The sequence below is a fragment of the Eufriesea mexicana genome, unplaced genomic scaffold (genome assembly GCF_001483705.2).
Source record: "Eufriesea mexicana isolate 0111107269 unplaced genomic scaffold, ASM148370v2 scaffold13065, whole genome shotgun sequence".
Taxonomy (NCBI): Eukaryota; Metazoa; Arthropoda; class Insecta; order Hymenoptera; family Apidae; genus Eufriesea; species Eufriesea mexicana.
Window position 1 is genome coordinate 4,926 of NW_016920591.1, and position 19,756 is coordinate 24,681.

At 37.5% G+C, this 19,756-nt stretch overlaps 1 protein-coding gene across 1 annotated transcript; it reads left to right on the forward strand.

Moving 5' to 3' along the window:
* The first annotated feature begins 15,285 nt into the window (after positions 1-15,285).
* LOC108553764 (kinesin-like protein KIF20B) lies at positions 15,286-19,512 on the forward strand. The gene has a single exon (XM_017908796.1). The coding sequence runs from the start codon at positions 15,286-15,288 to the stop codon at positions 19,510-19,512; it is 4,227 nt and encodes a 1,408-aa protein (XP_017764285.1).
* Positions 19,513-19,756: the final 244 nt, after the last annotated feature.

Sequence of the window (19,756 nt, forward strand, 5' to 3'; positions counted from 1 at the left end):
ACATTTTTCAAAACAACCAATCAGCGCGCATCCCCGACATGCCAAGGCGAGGAACTGACTAACGCAAAAGGGTCAGTCAGTCCAAACACAACTTTCAAACAGTAAAACCGTCAGTTAGAATCGAGACTCCGAGGAAGGAGTGAGGTGGAAACAGATTAACATTCGGCTACCGTACAACAATAACAGCTCTAGACCGTAAAACGTCTAGAGCACTCCACGCGTTCATATTAGAAGGAAATAACTTCGACACAATCGCGACGCGTGGGAACACACACTCATACTGTTTCAACCCCATTCTGTCAGAAGGTCTCTCTTGAACAAAGTCTTCGATTAACCTTCGAAACGTAGACCAGAGACAGAATGGGAGGACGAAAGAGAAGGATGAAATTTAGCGGATCTTCTTAAAAACTTGATATACCGAGTGTTGGTTCGCGCTGATGGCTGACGATGAAGGTGGCCCGGAAAATGCTGGCTGGACGATAGAGATCGGATAGAGGGCGGGGAAGTTTGGGTTGCTTCACGCTGTTGGAGTGCATTTGGCCATCAAATAACATCGGCAGCGCCTATAACCGGCTTACGTCCCGACATAAAGTCGGCTTGGGCTTCTCGTACTTCCACGGTCTTTCCTCGCCATCTCGAACCACTAACTCGTGATCAGGCGGCCCGACCACCACCGAACTACCCGCCGTATCAGGAGTTGCGGTTCTTCGAGGGCTTAAGCTCGCGATATCAGTTGATTGGGTCTAGAAAGTATCGCCGGGAAAGAGGATTCGTTTCCTACCGTGGCTCTCACGATTGCTCTGCTTCGCTTCACGCGCAAACTTTTCGCGCGTGAGATTGCTTTTTAAAGAACAGGTAATGAGAAGGTATGCGTAAATAGCCAGGAATTATATATTCCGCCATGCTTCAACCCCGCTGATACAGCAGAAAATGTGCGACTATGTCCTTAACAGGCCGTTGCTGTAGACATGCCAAGCTTCTGGGTAATTATAGAAGCGTAAAAAACGTATTTACTCATTATGTTTGTATGTTGTTCGTACGATTAAAGTAGTCTGTGTTTTCCAGTAGAATTATAATATTCAGTTTCAAATTTGAAGTTGTCTAACGAGGAGATTGCAAAGCCGTCCGGTCACCGATTTAATTTAAATTTTACAGGATGATAGATTTAGTTCTACTAATGATGAAGGTATATGATTATTGGGGAAACTATGTGGTAGTGGTTGTCATAGAATGTGTGGTATAAGTGTGAGGAATGTTCGTGTGGAAGAATGTGTGTATGACGAGTATGACAGAGAGTCGCGAAAAAACAATCAGTAGGTGAATGACAGTCATTACATATAGACGTTGTCTGTGAGAGAGTCCTCGAGAGATAATATCGCAATTAGAAGCGAATTTATTTTATGGGTTTTAGTTATAATTAATATTGTGCTGTTATCGTGATAAATAAATCTTCTTATTAGTTTATCTGTTTACTCACAAACTACACTGAACCATAACGTGGTAATGTTTCTGAACAGAACTGAATTAAACCTGTGATAAATCTTCAATTGCAATTGTCTAAAAAATTATTGAGTAGTGGCACCTATAATCGTATACCTTCATCATTAGGGGAACTAAATCTACCATTCTGGAAAATTTGAATTAAATCAGTGATCCGAAGGCCTTGCAGTCTGCTTGTAAGTCAAAAATATAAAAGAACATTCGTTTAAAGGTAGGTAAACTTTAACATAGTAAAATTATTTTTAATAAAATAGCTAGAAATTGAATTGTTAGATTGAGCTTATAGGTTTATCCTAATTAATGTAAAACGAGAAACTTTTAATATTTGGAAAGGAATATATACAGTATAAGTCAGTGTAACTTTACAGAACGAGAAATGGAAATTTGTTTCAAATATATGACAAAAATATATGAACATCATATAAGTGCTTTGACACTAAAATTTTCAGAAATTCAATAAACGGAGTGAACCATTTTGGTCAGGAAACGAATCATATTTAAATCTAATGTGTAGATATCGGTATAGGGGGAACGTAAATAATATTTGAAAGGAAGAAAGTATTAAACAAAAGTCATTTTAAACTAATTATCTATTATAATTTGTGTAAAATTATTATAAAATGGCTCTAAAGTCTTCAATAAAATATTTCCTAAGAATTGATAAAATTATAAATAAATATTTGATAGCCATCGTCACGGTATGTATTTAACAAGACTGCGAATTATCTTTGAAATTGGTACTCAAAACACAAATGAATTACATTTTATCCATTTTTACAGCCTTACAATATTCCAATAATAGTCACTATTTTAGTTTTAATTATTATCGCTTTCAGAGCCGACGAATAAGAAATCGTATGTAAGGATCTTACCTTCTTCCTTAAACTCCAAGTGTAGACGAATTCGTTGATCTACTTCACTTTGTAAGTTCGTTCTGTGCCGGCTACAAATGTATCTTTCGGTAATAAAAATCCGATTGGCCAGAAGGTGTCCAGCGGTTAATCTACCAGTTCGGGACACCTGCTTCTGCCTCTCTATCCGTTGGCACTTTGGCTTTCCCTGATGTTTCCAATTAAACTTTTCGCGGTGTTCGGGCAACGATATTTTTCCGGATTACCGGAGATACGTTTTGGCTTGCGGCTACTATGTGGTCGGTCGGTGGATTCGGTGCGAATCCGAGGAAGGGACCAATAACTTGCCAATATCGGCATTACTGGCGCACTGAGCGCAATATAAACGTTTATGACCCAATGTGCGTCCATCTGAACCCCTACCCATTGCCATACCCTGTTCAATCCACTGTTTTTCCAACAGCGGTTCTCAAATTTTCATAGTACCTCAATAATCTATATACGTCACCATAGTCTCTAATATTGGAAGATAAAATTTGTAAGTTCCTTTCATCCAAAGAATTATATTTTTCTTGAACAATGTCACGTATAAAAATTTATTTAAATATTATGAATAATTTAAATTTAAAATACAAATGTATAATGTTTATATTATCAATAGTTAAATCAAAATCAAAGAGTTTGGATCGAACAGAATTAAAAATTAAGAAGTAACATAAATAAATATTTCTTTCCTTCTAATTTCTAATTTTTTCTTAATTAATCTTTTAATTCGTATAATCCTTTTAATTCACCTCAATTTTATAAATTCCTCGATTAATCGTTTAATGAATATTCTTTAGACGATGCATAAATCATAAATCAGTTATAATAATTAACGAATCTCTCTATTGACGTGCACTTCATTTTATACGTTATATATAACATATATTCTATTTTTGATATGCACTACAATTTATATGTTACCCTACTTTCTGAATTTTGTATGCAATAGAAGTAGTCATCATCGAAGATTCAGTAATCTACGTGTCAAGGAGACCCGTACACGCATCTTCGCAAACCATATTGCTTAATTGTAGTTCATACTTGCTATATCACACTTCCTTACACAAGCGTTCAGATCTACTGCAACTGTTTACCTTGCTGTGGTCGCGTGCAAATGAGAGCTACTGGTTAGATGAGGTTCAGAAGACAGAGAAGGAAAGAAGGGTGAACATCGGTAGCCAATGTGGCTGCAATACAAACCGCCTCTGACCCGTTCCTTCGACAACCCCCGTAGTTGTCGGCGATACGTAGCTTCCTATCCGTTGCCCTTTCGCGATGGCTCTGTGTGAGGGCGCGTGCTTGTGCCCAGGACACTTAATGTTTCTCTATCTATAGTGGTCAGGACGAGACAGTCTGGTATATTGTTATATACGACATTGTGAAGGGCTGCGGGGCAAGGAAAGAAGGAAGAGTGGAGCCACGAGAGATATCACCAGCCACCAATTACCAGGACCGACCAAGAGTTATTGAAAAGATCTCCCCATAGGAGAAATCCCGTGGAATCGCGCTTTCGTACAGCTAATGAACACTGATTATAGTTCAACGAACGCTTGTCGATGATTTATCGCCTGTTTACGATCTGGGATAATGAAAGTGCGTGATTTACGTAAACTTCACCTTGTACGAGACGAGGAAAAGAGACGATTACAATCTTTGTGCGTTAAATTGTTACGTACAATAGTATAATAATATGTTGATATAATTGACGAGTTCGGACTGAAAATGACTATTGTAATTTTTTCGAGATTTTAAATTATGTCTCATTCTAATATTTGAATATGAGACTCGCAACATATTATAAATGAAATCGGTATTATACAACACGATGTACTGCTTGAATTATTATACAAGAAAAATATGCTAATTCTATAAAAATAAACTGAAGACGATATTTTCTCTTTTGAAGTGTGTGATTAATAAAAATTATTCTTTTTAAATATGAATTCTTCAATTGTTATAATAATATAAGATGCTCTGAAAATAGCAGATAGCTTGGAAGACTTTACTCGCGTTTTTAATCTTCTGAAAATATTTTGATTTGTTATTTATGCAAATAATAAAATACAATAGTAAATCTTTAACAAATATTTGGATTATATACTCTGTAATATTGTGCTATTTCTGCACTCTCTTAGCTTCCTATACTTATGGGTATTTTCTTTCGATTACATTAATCTTTGGAATTAAGAACTATGTTATTGAACTCATGTCAATAAATTGCAGAGAATATGCTTTTACTTGTTTATTACATATTAATAATACAGAGAACATTCGCTATTCTCAACTTAATGAATAGTTTATATAAAGTGGTATGCGATTTACATAAACTTGTTTTTATATGAGATGAGAGAATGATATGGTTATAACATATGTTTATTAAATCGTAAAATATAATCGTGCGATAATACACTGTAATAACTGTTATAATAATGAAGAGTGTTAGGGCAATAGTACAGCTTGAAAAATTTTACTAGCTTTTTTATTTCTTTTACAAAATTTTACGTTGACATTTTGCTGACTGTACTAAACTTTGGAATTAAGAATTATCGAATAAATAAATTTTTTGTTAATCTCTGTCACTAAATTGCAAAGAACTGTTACTTATTTATTATGTATTAACCCTTTGCATTTTTCGTTACAGAAAAATAGTAATTCTAAGACTTTTTGCCATAAACTCGACGATATTTTTAAAACGATAAATAAGAAATCGTATACAAATTAAAATGTAGAATTATTTTACTTCGACATTCCACTCATCGTTGAGTAATTTTAAATTTGATATATTAATTAACATCGATCTTTAGAATCTGATTGAATGGCGTCTGAGGGTTGCCTGTCGAGTGCAATGGGTTAATAATCCAGGAAAAATTCGATATTTTCGATATGATGAACAATTCATAAAAAAATCCGAAGAAGTTTTCAAGATTGAAAAATCAAGTACGGTATAATTTTATAACTTCGAAAAATTTATAGAAAATGTGACTTTGGACCATGACTACCCATTTCACTAACCTTCTTTGGCAAAATAAAATTTTTTCGTTATGATATTCAGGTTTCATGAAATTCGAAACCCGACAGAGGTATTTTACGCGATAAATTCAGGCGAATCATTCCGTGTAGCTGTGCATTAAGGTATTAGCGGAAACATTTTGCAGTAAATTCTTGCAAGGCTGTATTTTAAAAATAACGAGCAAATCAGTCACAGGTCCGACGAATATCACGGTGGTTCGATAAGCTTACGGCTACGGAGCGCGCATTAATTATTCCCTTTAGATTGCGCCTGGCACGATCCGTAAAATTTCCACCCCAGCACGGAGCGTCGCCATCAATTTCGCCGCTTTTGCCGCGCAATAAGGTGCTCCTGCCTGTGTTCTCCTGCCCGGGAATCTCCGAAAGACTTCTTCGTCTCATCGAATGGTAATGCCTGCTTTTACGATCATCATATTTATAAATGTAAGCCCGGATGTGGATCCCCCTGCTCGACCCCGATGAAAGGAGCCTGTTAATTGGGAATACTGATGGGAACGGAGACGGAGAAGAGTATTTGGATCGATGCTGCTTCGATGCCGTCCTCCCTCTTTTCGTCTATCCTCGTGCCTTGGTTTCATCTTCTCTCGGCCACCCACGCAAGATCATGGCGCCGGATAAGACCCGTGGGACGCTGTCAAAGGGAGCTTATATTTATGAGACTTTCGGCAAACAAATGGATAAATCTAATATCTCGGAAGCGGAACGACGAAGCTCCTTGAGAACGCCCGCCGTCTTCTCGCGGATTCCGCCTTCTAACGCTGGGTTAACATCGGCAAGCTTTCGGATTAAGACGTTCTGTGTCAATGAATGAGAGATCGATGAGCGTCAAGAAGCTATTATCGATTTAACACTTTTGGAACGTGGATGTTTATTTTGTTTTAAGTGTAATTTTCGTTATAGATGTATGAATAGAAATGAAGAATAATGTTAGGTAAATGTGTATTTGGAATACGTTTAGGGTGATTTAATATTATGTACACGTTACTTTATAGGATTTCTGGGTTAGATTTTGGAAATGTAAGTGGTAATAACAGAAACGATATTAAATAAATATGAATTAAAATTGTACTGAAATTTTGAAATAAAGGTATGAAATTCAAATGAAGTAACTATGGGGAAGACTGGGGTAAATTGTAAATTCCAAGGGTAAATTGTTTCGATGATTATATCTTCAAGATGAGGATATATAACGAAGTATACTAAGTTTAGGCTTAACGTGAAAGCAGATTACGTCATTGTCTTCGCTAATTTAACCCTTTGCACTCGACGATTTTTTAACCAGTAGAAATTCAAAGATTCTCTACTAAAAAACTGACGATACTTTTTTGAGCAGTAAATAAAGAATTGTATAATAATAGAATTGTAGAATTATTTGACTTCGAGAAACGGCACACTGTTACATTACATTAAATTTGATATATTAATTAATAACGATCTTCCAAATTTTATGAAATGGTGGCTGAAGCTCATCTCTCGTGTGCAAAGGGTTAATAGGGTTCATAATAATGACGTATGTGGTTCTGAGGAATAGCCTAGTCAAATAGAACCTTTTACGAACAAAATATTTTTGGATTTTTATTTTTTGGTATATTCTGATTATTTAACAATTATTTAGTTTAGTGTTACGTGCATATAAATCAAATGACACTTAAGAACTATGATATTGATTAATCCATTTAAATATATGATCTGTACATGTAACTACATATTTACTATTAGTACCCCCTTTTAAGTCATTAATTCTTTCTACCAGCATAATACCAATTTTTATAAATAGTTAAATATATTTTTCTACAAGTTTACTATCATATATATTATTTTATTATTTTGTACGTTCCTTTGTTTTACTATGTTAATATTAATTGTATTGTAATATATTTTTTATTCCATATTTTTATTCTAGCAATTCCTTAAATCACTTATAATCCTGGAATATTTTTGTGCCATATTTGCCCATAAAATTAAGAATATTAACTGGCATAATCTAAAAGCTTCAGACAATGAGTACATTACAATACCACATCTATGCAATAATTAGAAATTTTTCTCAAAATTTTTACTTTTGATGCCAATTTCATGGTGTTTAAATATATTGCTATTTGAATTAAGTTTACATAAATTAATTAAGTATATATACAGTAATTTATAAATGCACTTTTGCGCAGGCCCAAGAATTCAATGTCTGGCCTCTTGAAAAGCTGTACGAATCTTGTTGAGAATCCTTGCTCTAATTAAAAAAATATTACTGTTTTACAAAATTTAATTTTAGAACATTCTTATAAAGAAGTTGATCAAAAATGTACGATTGACAAACATGGATATTTACAAATACATTCGTGTCTATTTTTAGATACGTTTATGGGTAATATATTTGAAATATTTTACAAAACGTCACGAAGTATAATTTATGTAAGATATAATGACTCGTTTCTGCTAATAAGATTAATTTCTTTGATAGCCAAAACGCAGTTGCAACAATCAATGACCCAACAAGTAACGATCCGTTCTAAGTCTAATTAAAATGCATCAGCGAGCATCTGATCGACGCAGCGTTTGGTGAAGTAGCGACAGTTGGCGTCATTAGTGCAACTCTGCCAACCAGACGGAAAGCCTACATGCCAGTTTAAAACAATTTCATATCGGATTCCAAATCTGTCGAGTCATCTTCCTGTGGTCATTCTATTTCTATTAACGCGCATCAGTTCCGCTGATGATGATTTGCTGCGAGCATTCGACATTTAATACGATTCTCGATCTATTCCCTTTGAACATGCCAGTCATGTGTACCTTCCAATTGCTTTCAGTCTTTTATCTTCTTATTTGCTTCAAAAACTTCTAAATTATCGAATTTCTTAATTATCGAGACTGTCGAACACCATAATTTTCGAATTAAACTGAATTGTTATAATTTATATACACTGTTTTCAATATACATAATAAAATATTAAAATAGATTTTCATAAAACCTTCGATTTCATAACAAATGAAGAGATACTATTATATTTTAACTACATTTGGAAGATTATAAACGTAGTATAAATTTATAATCTTAGACAGAAGGATAACATAATTTTCAATGGCTCTCATCTTAAAAAGTATGGATACTAAATAGAATTTCATGACTCTAGGTTACGAAATACAATTTTCTATACAGTAGAATTATATTTTAATCGCATTTTAAGAGACTAATAGTGTATAAAATTGTTTTAATGCACTGTATGCCTGTACCGCAATATTGCTGGATTTCACTATTATTGTTACCATTTCTCCTTTGTTAATTTTAATATCCGATAAAAATGTACTACATTTCTCGGAAATATGTACCACCAATTATCTTGCAAAAATGTAAAAAGTTGTTAATTCGTTATCTTCCAAACATTCGTTTCTTCTAATAACTAAAATCCAGTCTTTCGATAGGTTGAAAGGCGTTGGTCATCTATTTACATTATACAGAACTCGACACCTCTACGTTACGAACCAAATTTATTGGGATAGGTGCACGTTAACTATTCATGAACCTCGCAACATAATTTTCAACTACCGAATAGCTTAACCGTTCCTACACTATTCCTAACACAAATGTTAATAATTAATACACGAAGCTACACCTAAGAAAATATTTACCTCGACTTTGAATTTCGCAAGGAACGTTACAAATTATTACATATATCATTGTCGAAAACATGGCGTCTATTTTTACCCTACCGTTCCCTTTGACTGATATTTCGTTTTGCATCATTATCTTCCATCACTGACGGAGCAGAACCTCGTTGTTAGTTCTACAGTCGCGTTACAGTGCCAATTTGCTTGTCCGCGATTTACGTATCGCGGCTGAACAAAAGTCGAAGAGTAATATTCGAAGGGGAGGCCTTCGAATCACGGACACTGGCTGCCGTTTCGTTCTCCAGCGCCATTAAAGACGCTATAAAAGAAGTGGCCTGGCGACGGTGAACGAGTCCCGATGGCGAGAGTGCTAGGCGAAATTTGTCAGTATTAAATAAATAACCCATAAAGGTGGAACCATCAATCCGCGGCAGAAACATTAACGCTCGATATAAGGGGGCGAGGCTGCGGCTGTTATTTTTCATACACCGACAATGTCTTACACGATATACGAGCGTGTTGTTGTGTCGTGCACAGTAGGTGAAGGACCATCTTTTTCCCCTGCCGATACTTTCTTCGTTCTTTTTGATGTCTTTACGAGCCACCCGATGGATCGTGTTGTCAGCCACGTCGTAGATCAAAGGTAATGTATCTATTACGATGGAAATGTTCGAGGACACCTCGAGATACCGTGGTACGAGGTAATTAATATTTCTGCCAATAACACTCGATTAACACTTGATTCTTTCTCCTTCGTTCTCATTTTTATTTTTCTTCTGTTCTTAACCGTGTGTACTATCGTTTATATATACTACCCTTTGCGGTATGAGGTCACCTTTGGCGTGATAAAATTATTTTTCTCCAAAATTCTGAAGTCACCTCTGGCGTGATACTTCATACTGTTAATAAAACAAATTAGTGGGAAGCAGTTTATTAAAGGCAGATCTTCGAGGTAAACATAATGACTGCCTAGTATGTTCAAATCGAAATATAAAAGGCGAACATACTTTAAAAAAATATAAATAACAATGAGCTAAGTATTCATATGTTGATATTATACATTCTTTATGAACAATCGTTTTGTTAATAAAGCATTAAACTTTAAATAACTGCAAGCAATTACTCCATATTTAACGTGTGATATCAAAAGCAGAAAAATTAAATCAGAGTTGGCCGAGAACAAATTAGGAAAGGAATTATAGTATCATACAAAGGGTTAAAAGACTGTTAACAGTTAATGGAATAAATACAATAAATAAAATAGAAAAACGCGAGAGGCACCATAGCGTATAATTGTGATTATGTTTCTAATATATATATATAGAATCTTTTTATTATTTAGCTATAAGTTTCTTTAGTCAAATACGTAGCAAATACATGTATAGTTTATAAATAAGATAAGGAAATGATGTCACTTTTCCTGGAATATAAAAATATGTAAGTATAGTGTGGTTCAATATACTAATAAGCAAAATCAGTTTTTATTCACTATTAACTATTGTTACTATAATTATTATTATTACTATTATTCGTATATGTTGTCTGTATTATGACACAGACCACGGTAACAACATTAATCTAGACATTTATAACACTCGAATATGTATCAAATATCGATATTTAACAAATACGTACGTATAACATCTATATCAATATGGATATATTAGAATCAAATTTTTAAACATTTTATAACTCAAAATATCCCTGTAGTATATTTATCAATATATTAAATGGAAATTTAGACTATTTAGATATACCAGAACGAAGTTAGTTATTTTTAGTTCGATTACGTAAACTGTATAGTTAAAATGATACTAAGTTCAAATCAATTTTAATTATTTATAATAAATCAATTGATAATGTGATTGACATAAAATTAATAGAAAATAACCGTTTGCAGCAAAGGATGAAATATTTATCATTTAGTCTATCTTCATTTTACATATTTTATATCAGTGATAATTATATTACTATGTTTTTAGTCATACAATGAAAAAGGAACATAGTAAAATTGGATATTCAAATGACTAATATTATAATTACCTAAATTTCGCGTAATAAATATGTAATTTATTACTGTAAGAAAATAATTGACTTGCCGGTCGCTGACAGACAGGCCTCAGCAGTTACTGCCCCATGGGCCTCATTGACTGCCGACAAACGGATCGCGATAAAACTATGTGCTCGCATAAAGTCTCGATCATTCTATAAGCGATCGAGAGCAAAGTGCATCGAAAGACCAAAGCCTCCATGCATGAGAAGTCATCAATAGTTCCTAAGAGACACTCGAGCAGTTAAGCAGAGACCAGAGTGTGAACTAAACCTTTTTCGCGACAAGATGTTTCTACGTTTTTAACCCGTATTTCTTCGTGTCACCCTCACATTATATTACTCTTACATAGAAATATTTGCATTTCCTATTATTTCTAAATTCTAAAATTATTTTTAGTTACTTTTACAAACTATGTATCTTCTTAATAGTTTGTCACGTTTATACGTATCATGTCCATGCTGTGTCATTAACACTAGGTTTACGGGCGCTATCTGTACATCTATTTCTGAGAACACCTGTGAAATTGACAGGTAAAAAAAGCTACGTACCTTTTTCTTTAACGACTAGTTTAATTTAAAAACATTTATATATTATATTAACAATCTTAATATAAGTTAACTAAATCTGTTATCATCGTATAATTGGAGCAACCCTTCCGTTAAATTCACGGGTTCCTTAAATCTAGTGTTAATGTGGTAAAGAAGGGGTTAATAATTTTCAACGAGAGCTATTCTCAGTTATATTTTTAATTTTTTGATGGTGTAAAATAAACGGGGATACGAGGTTTTCTGTGACGCGAAAAAGTGTCATCCATTGAACCCGTTAGCAAGGTTCCCATATCGCTTTAAGACGCCAGCCCATTGCGTCATTCAGCCTATCTTCGAGGAACCATCCAGCTCATCAATTTTCCTCGATGGAAAATAGATCCCGATAGATCCCGGTGCCATTAAAAATAAAGATTCCTCTCGCATTAATTACTCGTATAATTCCAAATCACACTTATCCGTGTTGTCGCGACGGCAATAATAGCTGGAAGGCGCGCCTAACCGTTCCTCTTCAAGATCGACAATTATAAATCACAAGGACTAGGGGTGGTCATACCTGAGACTAGACCCAACAGACGGGACGCACGTGCGACTGACCCACGAAAATGCTAACCAGACGTACGTATAAATCAAAACAAAGCAATACCAAAAAGAGAAACTAACCCAAGAGCCAGCCAAAACTCCTTGTCCAGTGAAAAAACTCTAATTTTCCTCCTTCTACATTCATTTTCCTTCAATCACCGCAAACCAAGACTAGGCAAAACGAGACGACAGGCAGTAGCCAGGACAGAAAGCAGAGTGAAAACAGTATCAGAAGAGTGAAAACAGTATCAGACGAGAGTGAAGACAAACCAGAAATCAGACGACAGTGAGGAGTAACACGAACAAGACGGTAGTAAGACGTAAAACACAAAACATCAGGACGGTATCGAAACTCAGTCAAACACATAAAACGAGAAGACAAAACGGAAGACGAAGCAAGACGAAACGGCAAAGGCTGAGACGATACACTACACACAATCATCATACAACTTAGAAAACGTGTAATAAATTGTAAATACACCAGAAACTGCGCTTTATTACACCACCGAAGTGCTCAATGTCTCGCAAGTGACGCGACACATTGAGAAGAGGGTAGCAGCATTATCAAATCCTACCCAAACCCGCGTGGACCTCAACCTTCTTACACCACGCGGTACAACACGTATGATCGCAACGCACTTACCTCTCTGCCATAGTAATATACAACGTAACAATGACGCAAAAATACCACCGAACAGATATAAAACATTCAGCTTCCATTAACACACGACATTGCAGCTCAAACCGAAAACCGTTGCTCAATTATTCTTTCCGCGGAGAAACAGTTTACTCGGTGGCTGAATAATCCGGACATGAAAAAGTTCGCCACCTTGGAATTCAACTTGTTGCTCGGTGGCATTCGAATTCTCGGAAGCCCCGATTCCACGCCGAGGAGAATAACACCTCGACCCTTTGCCCGGTCAGAGAACAGCGGAGCGCCCTTCTTCCACGGAAAGTTCTCCGTCGAAAGTTCGAACGGGCGAAAAGAAAGACCACCAATGGCGGGCGAGCTTGAGAGGAGAGCCGCAAACGCGAGGAAAGCGGTCTGAACAGGGAAAAGGGAGGAGAGCGTGTGCGATGAGGCGATATACACCGTGGCCTGAGCGGCGAAAGCCTAAAGCCAAAGGGTACGCGTGCAGAGCGGGCAGACGCTCGCGTCGATACAAGGAGTCGATTGTGGCTTGAAAGACACCGCCGGATCCACAATGCGGCCCCCTTCCAGACGTCTCCTAGAGCACAGTGGTCGACTTGTGCTTGCGATACGATTCCGATGTCGAGATTACGCTGGATTTCGTGGATCGCGCGCGGCCCATCTCCAACTGCTCGGCTATTAGCTGCGTCTTTGATTGGCTGCGTTTAATGGCCCGAGCGACACGCATATAAATTGCCGCTTACCACCGACTTTGAAGATATTTCCAGGCACGCGGCCCTCTAGCTCGCTGTCTCTGCGTGTATAGGCTGCGACTTTCCAACGGTGGTTACACTCCGATTACTTAGAATTATTGCCAGGCAAATTGGTCCCGATAAAGATTTGTCGGGATACGAACAGGTTGAAGATGGGGTTTTAGACGTTCTCGAAGATTTATCTGGTCGAGATGATGTGTCAAGTGGCAGATGGCAGGTGGCGTGGTTGTTATTAGACTGTTGGTGATGAGTGATCATTGTTGGCAGGTTTAGCATTTTAGGGGAGATTAATGGTTTGCTATGTTTAAATATGTTGGATAATAATATGGTATTTAGGTAGAAACGTTTCGTTGCTTATAATTGGATGCGAAGTGCCTGTTAACTGAACTTTTATCTTGTTCCGTGAAAAGATGGGAGTTATTATGGTTACTGATATTCTGTTATTCATAAACAGGATTGCCGTCGCGTTTGAGATTTCAGGGGAAATTAATGGTTTGTTATGTTTGTTATGTTGGATAATAATGGTATTTATGTAGACACATTCTATTTCTGATATTGAAGATAATGTTATAGAATAATTATCCTAAATGTTATTTGATGGAAATGTTATAGTTCGGTTGTGTTAGATCACCTCATGAGTAATGCAAAATAACTTAAGATTTATCGGTAATTAATCAGTATTTTTCTCCAATTTTTACAGTTCTTTATCATTTTTTAATCGAATTCTCTCTTTCTGTGGTATAGATTCAAATCTTATATTTTAACAGCATTAGAAAAACTGCAATATTTACGTATATAATGGTGTAATATAATATATATATGAACTGAGAGATTGGTAACTAAAATAAAACTTTTGAGATACAGATATATGAATATGGGTATCATTTTATAATCCCAAGTCATTATGGGAAATTGAGTTTTAATCGAAGTGAACATTGTACAAGAAAATTTCAAAAACGAGTGCCTATTTTATATTTGTTTTTTAAGAGATCTTTTTATGTAAGTATTTTCTAAATAAATAAAATTAATACATCAATATATATTTTTCTACATTTTTGTACATGATATTAACCTTAACAAAGTTTTTCTATTAGTTTTTGTCTATAATTCTTGTTTTTAATTCCTTTATTCTCATACAATATTCTAAATCGATCAATTAATTAATTTTTCTGCATCTATAATTTTGATACTTCATTAGTTCCTTTATGCCTTATTTCCAAATGCCCGCTTTTTAGTGATTTACTAAACATAAGTATTATTAAAATTAAATTAAAATTAAATTGCACTTATGCAATATTATATTGCGAAATATTACATTAATATTATTAGAAATTTCAAACACCTCATATTATTAGACAAAAGACAATTTACAATGTCACATTATCTCAGAGTTACATTCACGCGTACACATTCGGTGACAGTGGCGCATTGTGTAACCTATCAGAACGCAAAAAATTCTTTAGAATGGATCAAAACGGTGCGAATCTTTTCAACGTAGCAATTATCAAACACGCAAACAGATCAACGTGAATTAAAATTGATCAAACCAAATTACATACCCCATAAATAAGATATACATAGGTGAAACACGCGTATACCTTGTACGTCTATATCTCGTAAATCTTGACATACATTCCTGTTCCCTAATCCGACCACCCTTGTATCCTAGAACATGCCTGATCCAGATTCTGATTTTTCGAAAGCTACAGAAAATAACGAAAGCTCAGTGATCCGCTATATCTCGTCTAGCTCTTCATCGGCGAGCAACGTGTACCTTAGAATAAAGCCAAATTCCGGAGAAACTAACCAAGAAATCTATACAGTGGTCGGTTCAACGACGCTTCTCGTGAAGAAAGGAGAAAACTTGGATAAGAGATATGGGTTCACACGAATTTTCGACTCGGATACTTCTCAAGCGGACCTGTTTTATCACAGCATAAGGCACCAAGTGATCCACTTCCTCCTCGGTAAAGACTCGACTATCTTGACCTACGGTGTGTCGAATTCTGGGAAAACGTACACCCTATACGGGACACCGGAATCACCAGGTGTCATCCCGCGTACCATCGAGCTCTTGTTCTCCTCCGTCAACTGCACCCTAGCTCCCTGGTACAAGATCACAGACGACAATCGAATCGTCACCCTGAACGAGTTTGAACGAACACGCGAACTGCACAGCAAAACCGATCTACTGAACCCAAAAGTAATCACCAAGGACGAGTACACGCAGGCTCGACTGTCCCTGAACAACACGAATCCTCAACTTGCAGAGCAAGAAGAGCAAGAGTACTGGGGCGATGAGTGCATGTCTTCCGTGTGGATATCAGTCGCAGAAATCTACAACGACAATGTTTATGATCTCCTGAACGTCAACGATCAAGAAAGAAGACCTCTCAAAGTGACGACTGGAAGGGATGGATCGACCTACGTGAACTGTTTGAAGTTCCTGCCAATTACCACAGCTTTGGAAGCCTGTCAGTTGCTCATCTTCGTCCAGTCGAGGATGACAGTGGCCCAGACAGCGATGAACGTCGCAAACTCGCAATCTCACACGTTACTGACGCTGAAGTTGCTCAAGTACGAGGAGGAGAACGCCCCGGACAAAGTCAGAGTCAGCACGTTGACATTTTGCGACGTGGCTGGTTCCAGACGGTTTAAGACTAGGGAAGAAACAGGAGCCAGGTTACTGGAGTCGAAAAATATAAACAACAGTTTGGTGGTGCTGGGAAGATGTCTCAAGAATCTTCGCAGTAGCCATTTGTCCGGTGATCACGTAGCTGGACCGTTTCGGGAGTCGAAATTAACCAGGATCCTCCAGAGGGTGCTGTCAGGTCGGGAGATGGTCAGCTTTATCGTCACTATCGACACTACCAGCGAGACATTCCCGGAAACCTTGAGCGTTCTAAATTTCTCGACGATGGCGAGGAGATTAGGCAACGAGTCTAGAGTGTCGAGACGAAACACGGTCTCCACGATCACTCCGCTGAGTTCAAAGTCGTCCACGATGACTTCTGTTACACAGAGTCCAAGGAAAACTCTCACGATCGATGTGGATGAATACGAGAGTCTTAAACAGCACAACAGGAAGCTGATGGAGGAGCTACGAGCTGTCAAAGCTGCCAATTCTACGAAGCAGGCTAAGTCCACGAAGATGTTCAAGGAAACACAGTCGGAGAGCTCGTACTTCGATTATAGGAAGTTGGAGGAAGAAAATGAGAAATTGAAGAATCGCGTGGAAACTTTGGAACGTGATAATTTGAATCGCGAATTGGACGTGAGACAAGAGTTGATGGATCAATACTCAGCAACTATCGAGGAACTAGAGTCTTCGTGGAAGAAGCGTGCAAAGGATATCGAGGATAAAGGTCAAGATTTATTAAAGTGGTCCGTGGATCAAGTCGAGACGTTCTACAAGGAACGTATCGATAGTTTAATATACAACAAGAAACGCAAGAGGAACGACAACGACAACGCTGATGGCATTCGATTGATCTACGAGGAGCTCGAAACGGAGAACGCGTTGATCACGTCGAAGGTGGTGGTTTTGAGGGAAATGGTGCAGAGCTTGAGGACCGAGAACGAACTGCTGAGCACGGATAGGAATAAATGCAACTTCGAATTGACGCTGATCAGGAAGAAACTGAAAGCTTTTCACGATCTACTCCGACTTCGCTTCCCCGAATTATTCTTGAAGGTGCACGATAACACGAACGACGTTAGTTGGCTCATTCACGAACTGAAGCGTATGTTCGATGAGAAGGTGGAAAATATTCAGGTTTTGGAGAAGGACCTGAGTCGGGCCACGGACGACTACGTGAAAATGGCGACGAAATCAATAGAGATGGAGAAGGAGTTATGCAACACGAAGATCAGCCTGCAAGAGACGTTGAATAAAACGAAAGATTTCGAGACCGATATACGAGAGAAAACGAATCGTATACACGGCTTGCAATTTCAATTACAGTTACTGAGAAAGGAGCTGGTAGATGTACGCGAATGCGAGATCGATTACGGTACGTCGAAAAGTAGTCGAAAAGGGAACATCCAGAGCTTAGCTCGGAATTATTATCCAGGTTACAGTGACGAATTCTTCGGTAACGATAACGTCGATAACACGGAATTAACGCAGGCTCGCGTAGACATCAAAGCGGAACATTATTTTAATCATGCCGATACAAATTCGCTGAAAAAAGTGTATATGCACACCGTGGATACCGACATAGATCGACACACCATCAGATCCAGCGACAGTGGCAACGCGAAGGAAGACTCGGGGATTGATTTCAGCTGCAGAAGCCAGATATCGATCAGCATCAATGGTGGTTCGAGCATCAAGGAGGTGAAAGAAAATTGTACGCAAACCACTTCCCAGTTACCAGATAACACCGATACCAATGACACGCGTGAAAGAATAGAACAGACCGAGTCGACAATAGACCTGGTCAGTTCAGAAGAGTACACCAAAAAGGAAAGAGAAGTGTTACTTAGCAAAGGACTGTCTTCCCAGATGAATGACACGAGATCACATGTCTTGAAGAGAATCGCGGATTTCAATAAATCCGAAACAGCAAGGTGCACTAGCAAGCTGCTGACCTTCCAAGTCAAAATGGAGGAACTGAAAAAGGAAAACGAGAAATTGAGAAAATTGATCGAGATAGACTCGCAGAAGTACAATGAACGTATCAAAGAGTTGACCGATGAGCTACTGCTTAAGGAGGAAGACGATATCCGTAACCTGAAGCAGCTGGAAGGTTGTCTGGAGAAGTGTGCCTATCTCGAGAATCAATTGTCCGTGCTGCATCTGGTTCACGAGGAGACGGTGAGATCGTTGACGAATCGAAGAGTAGAGCGAGGCACGCAGGTCGAAAAATTGGAAATGGAACCGTCGATGGAAAGTTTGCAGGCGGAAGAGACAGGCGGCGAGGTGGCAGAGGCGCGAAGCGATCTGTTCAGAGTGCAGCAGCTGCAGGAGAAGGTTAACGGGCTCGAAACTGTTCTCGAAAAGTGCCGAGAGGAGAAGAACAATTATCGTGAACGATTGCAAGAACACTTAGAGATGCAGTCGATGCTGGAAATGAAACTGAAGTGGCTGTCGACGGAAGTTCGGAACAGAGATGACGAGCTGATCTGTCTGAAAGCGGAAGTCGACAACATGGTGCTGGCGAATAACTCGAACAATGAAAGCGTAAAAAGCTTGAGCGAGGAGATCGTTCGATCGAGTGACTCCGTGAATTGTATGAACGAGAAACTGACGTTTTTGGAAGAAACACGACAGAGGCTGGAAGAGACGTTGGAAAGTAAAATCCTCGAGTCCCGATTGAGTTCTGGGTACCTGGTAAAGGATACCGCTTCGTTGAACAAAGTTGACGAGGAGGAAAAAGAGAAAGAAGTAGAAAGTTGCGATCTGAAATTGAGGTTATGCGAGAACGAGCGAGAGATGGTCTCGCTGAAGAAACATCGGAATGATATGATAAAGAAATACGAATGCATGGTGCAGCACTTACGAATCCAGGTTGAGAAAAAGAAGGAGCAAATGATTAAATTGCAGAAATTACTTTTGTCCAATTTCACGTGGAGGTATCGAAAGTTGGCTGGTAGGAGGAGTGACAAGTCTACGACTTTTCAACTACAAAAGCTAGCTAATTATAGTAATCGAGATTGGAAGCTGCCTATTGTTAATAAAAGTAACGAGGAACGCTCTTTGTCGATGATGAAAGGGTCAATGGATAGCTCGAGCTACGCCAATTCCTTAAATTCGCAATTTTCCACCAAAAACGCAGGGTCGGATACAAACAGTGCATGCGAAACAGAGGCGTCTTTCTCGGTACGTTCATTAATTAAATTAAAGAAATTTCATCTGGAATATACAATATGCAGGAACATTACGCACATCCTATGATTTGCAGTATTTCTCGAAGCTAATGCGATATAGAAAAATATTCCGTATCCACTCATATTCCTTAACTTCGTCAGGGGCAAATTTATTACGTTCAGGAAGAGATCATTATTTTCCATTTTTATAAAAATATAATATAATACGTACAATTGTTGGAAGTTGAAGATACTTACTCGTGAAAAGATTCTATATGTCCGAAAACATTTATTAACAATTTTATTATATTTTTCAAAATCCGCGAAATATA

Coding starts and splice junctions, on each gene's coding strand:
- LOC108553764 (XM_017908796.1), top strand. CDS start 15,286: ATGCCTGATCCAGATTCTGATTTTTCGAAAGCTACAGAAAATAACGAA.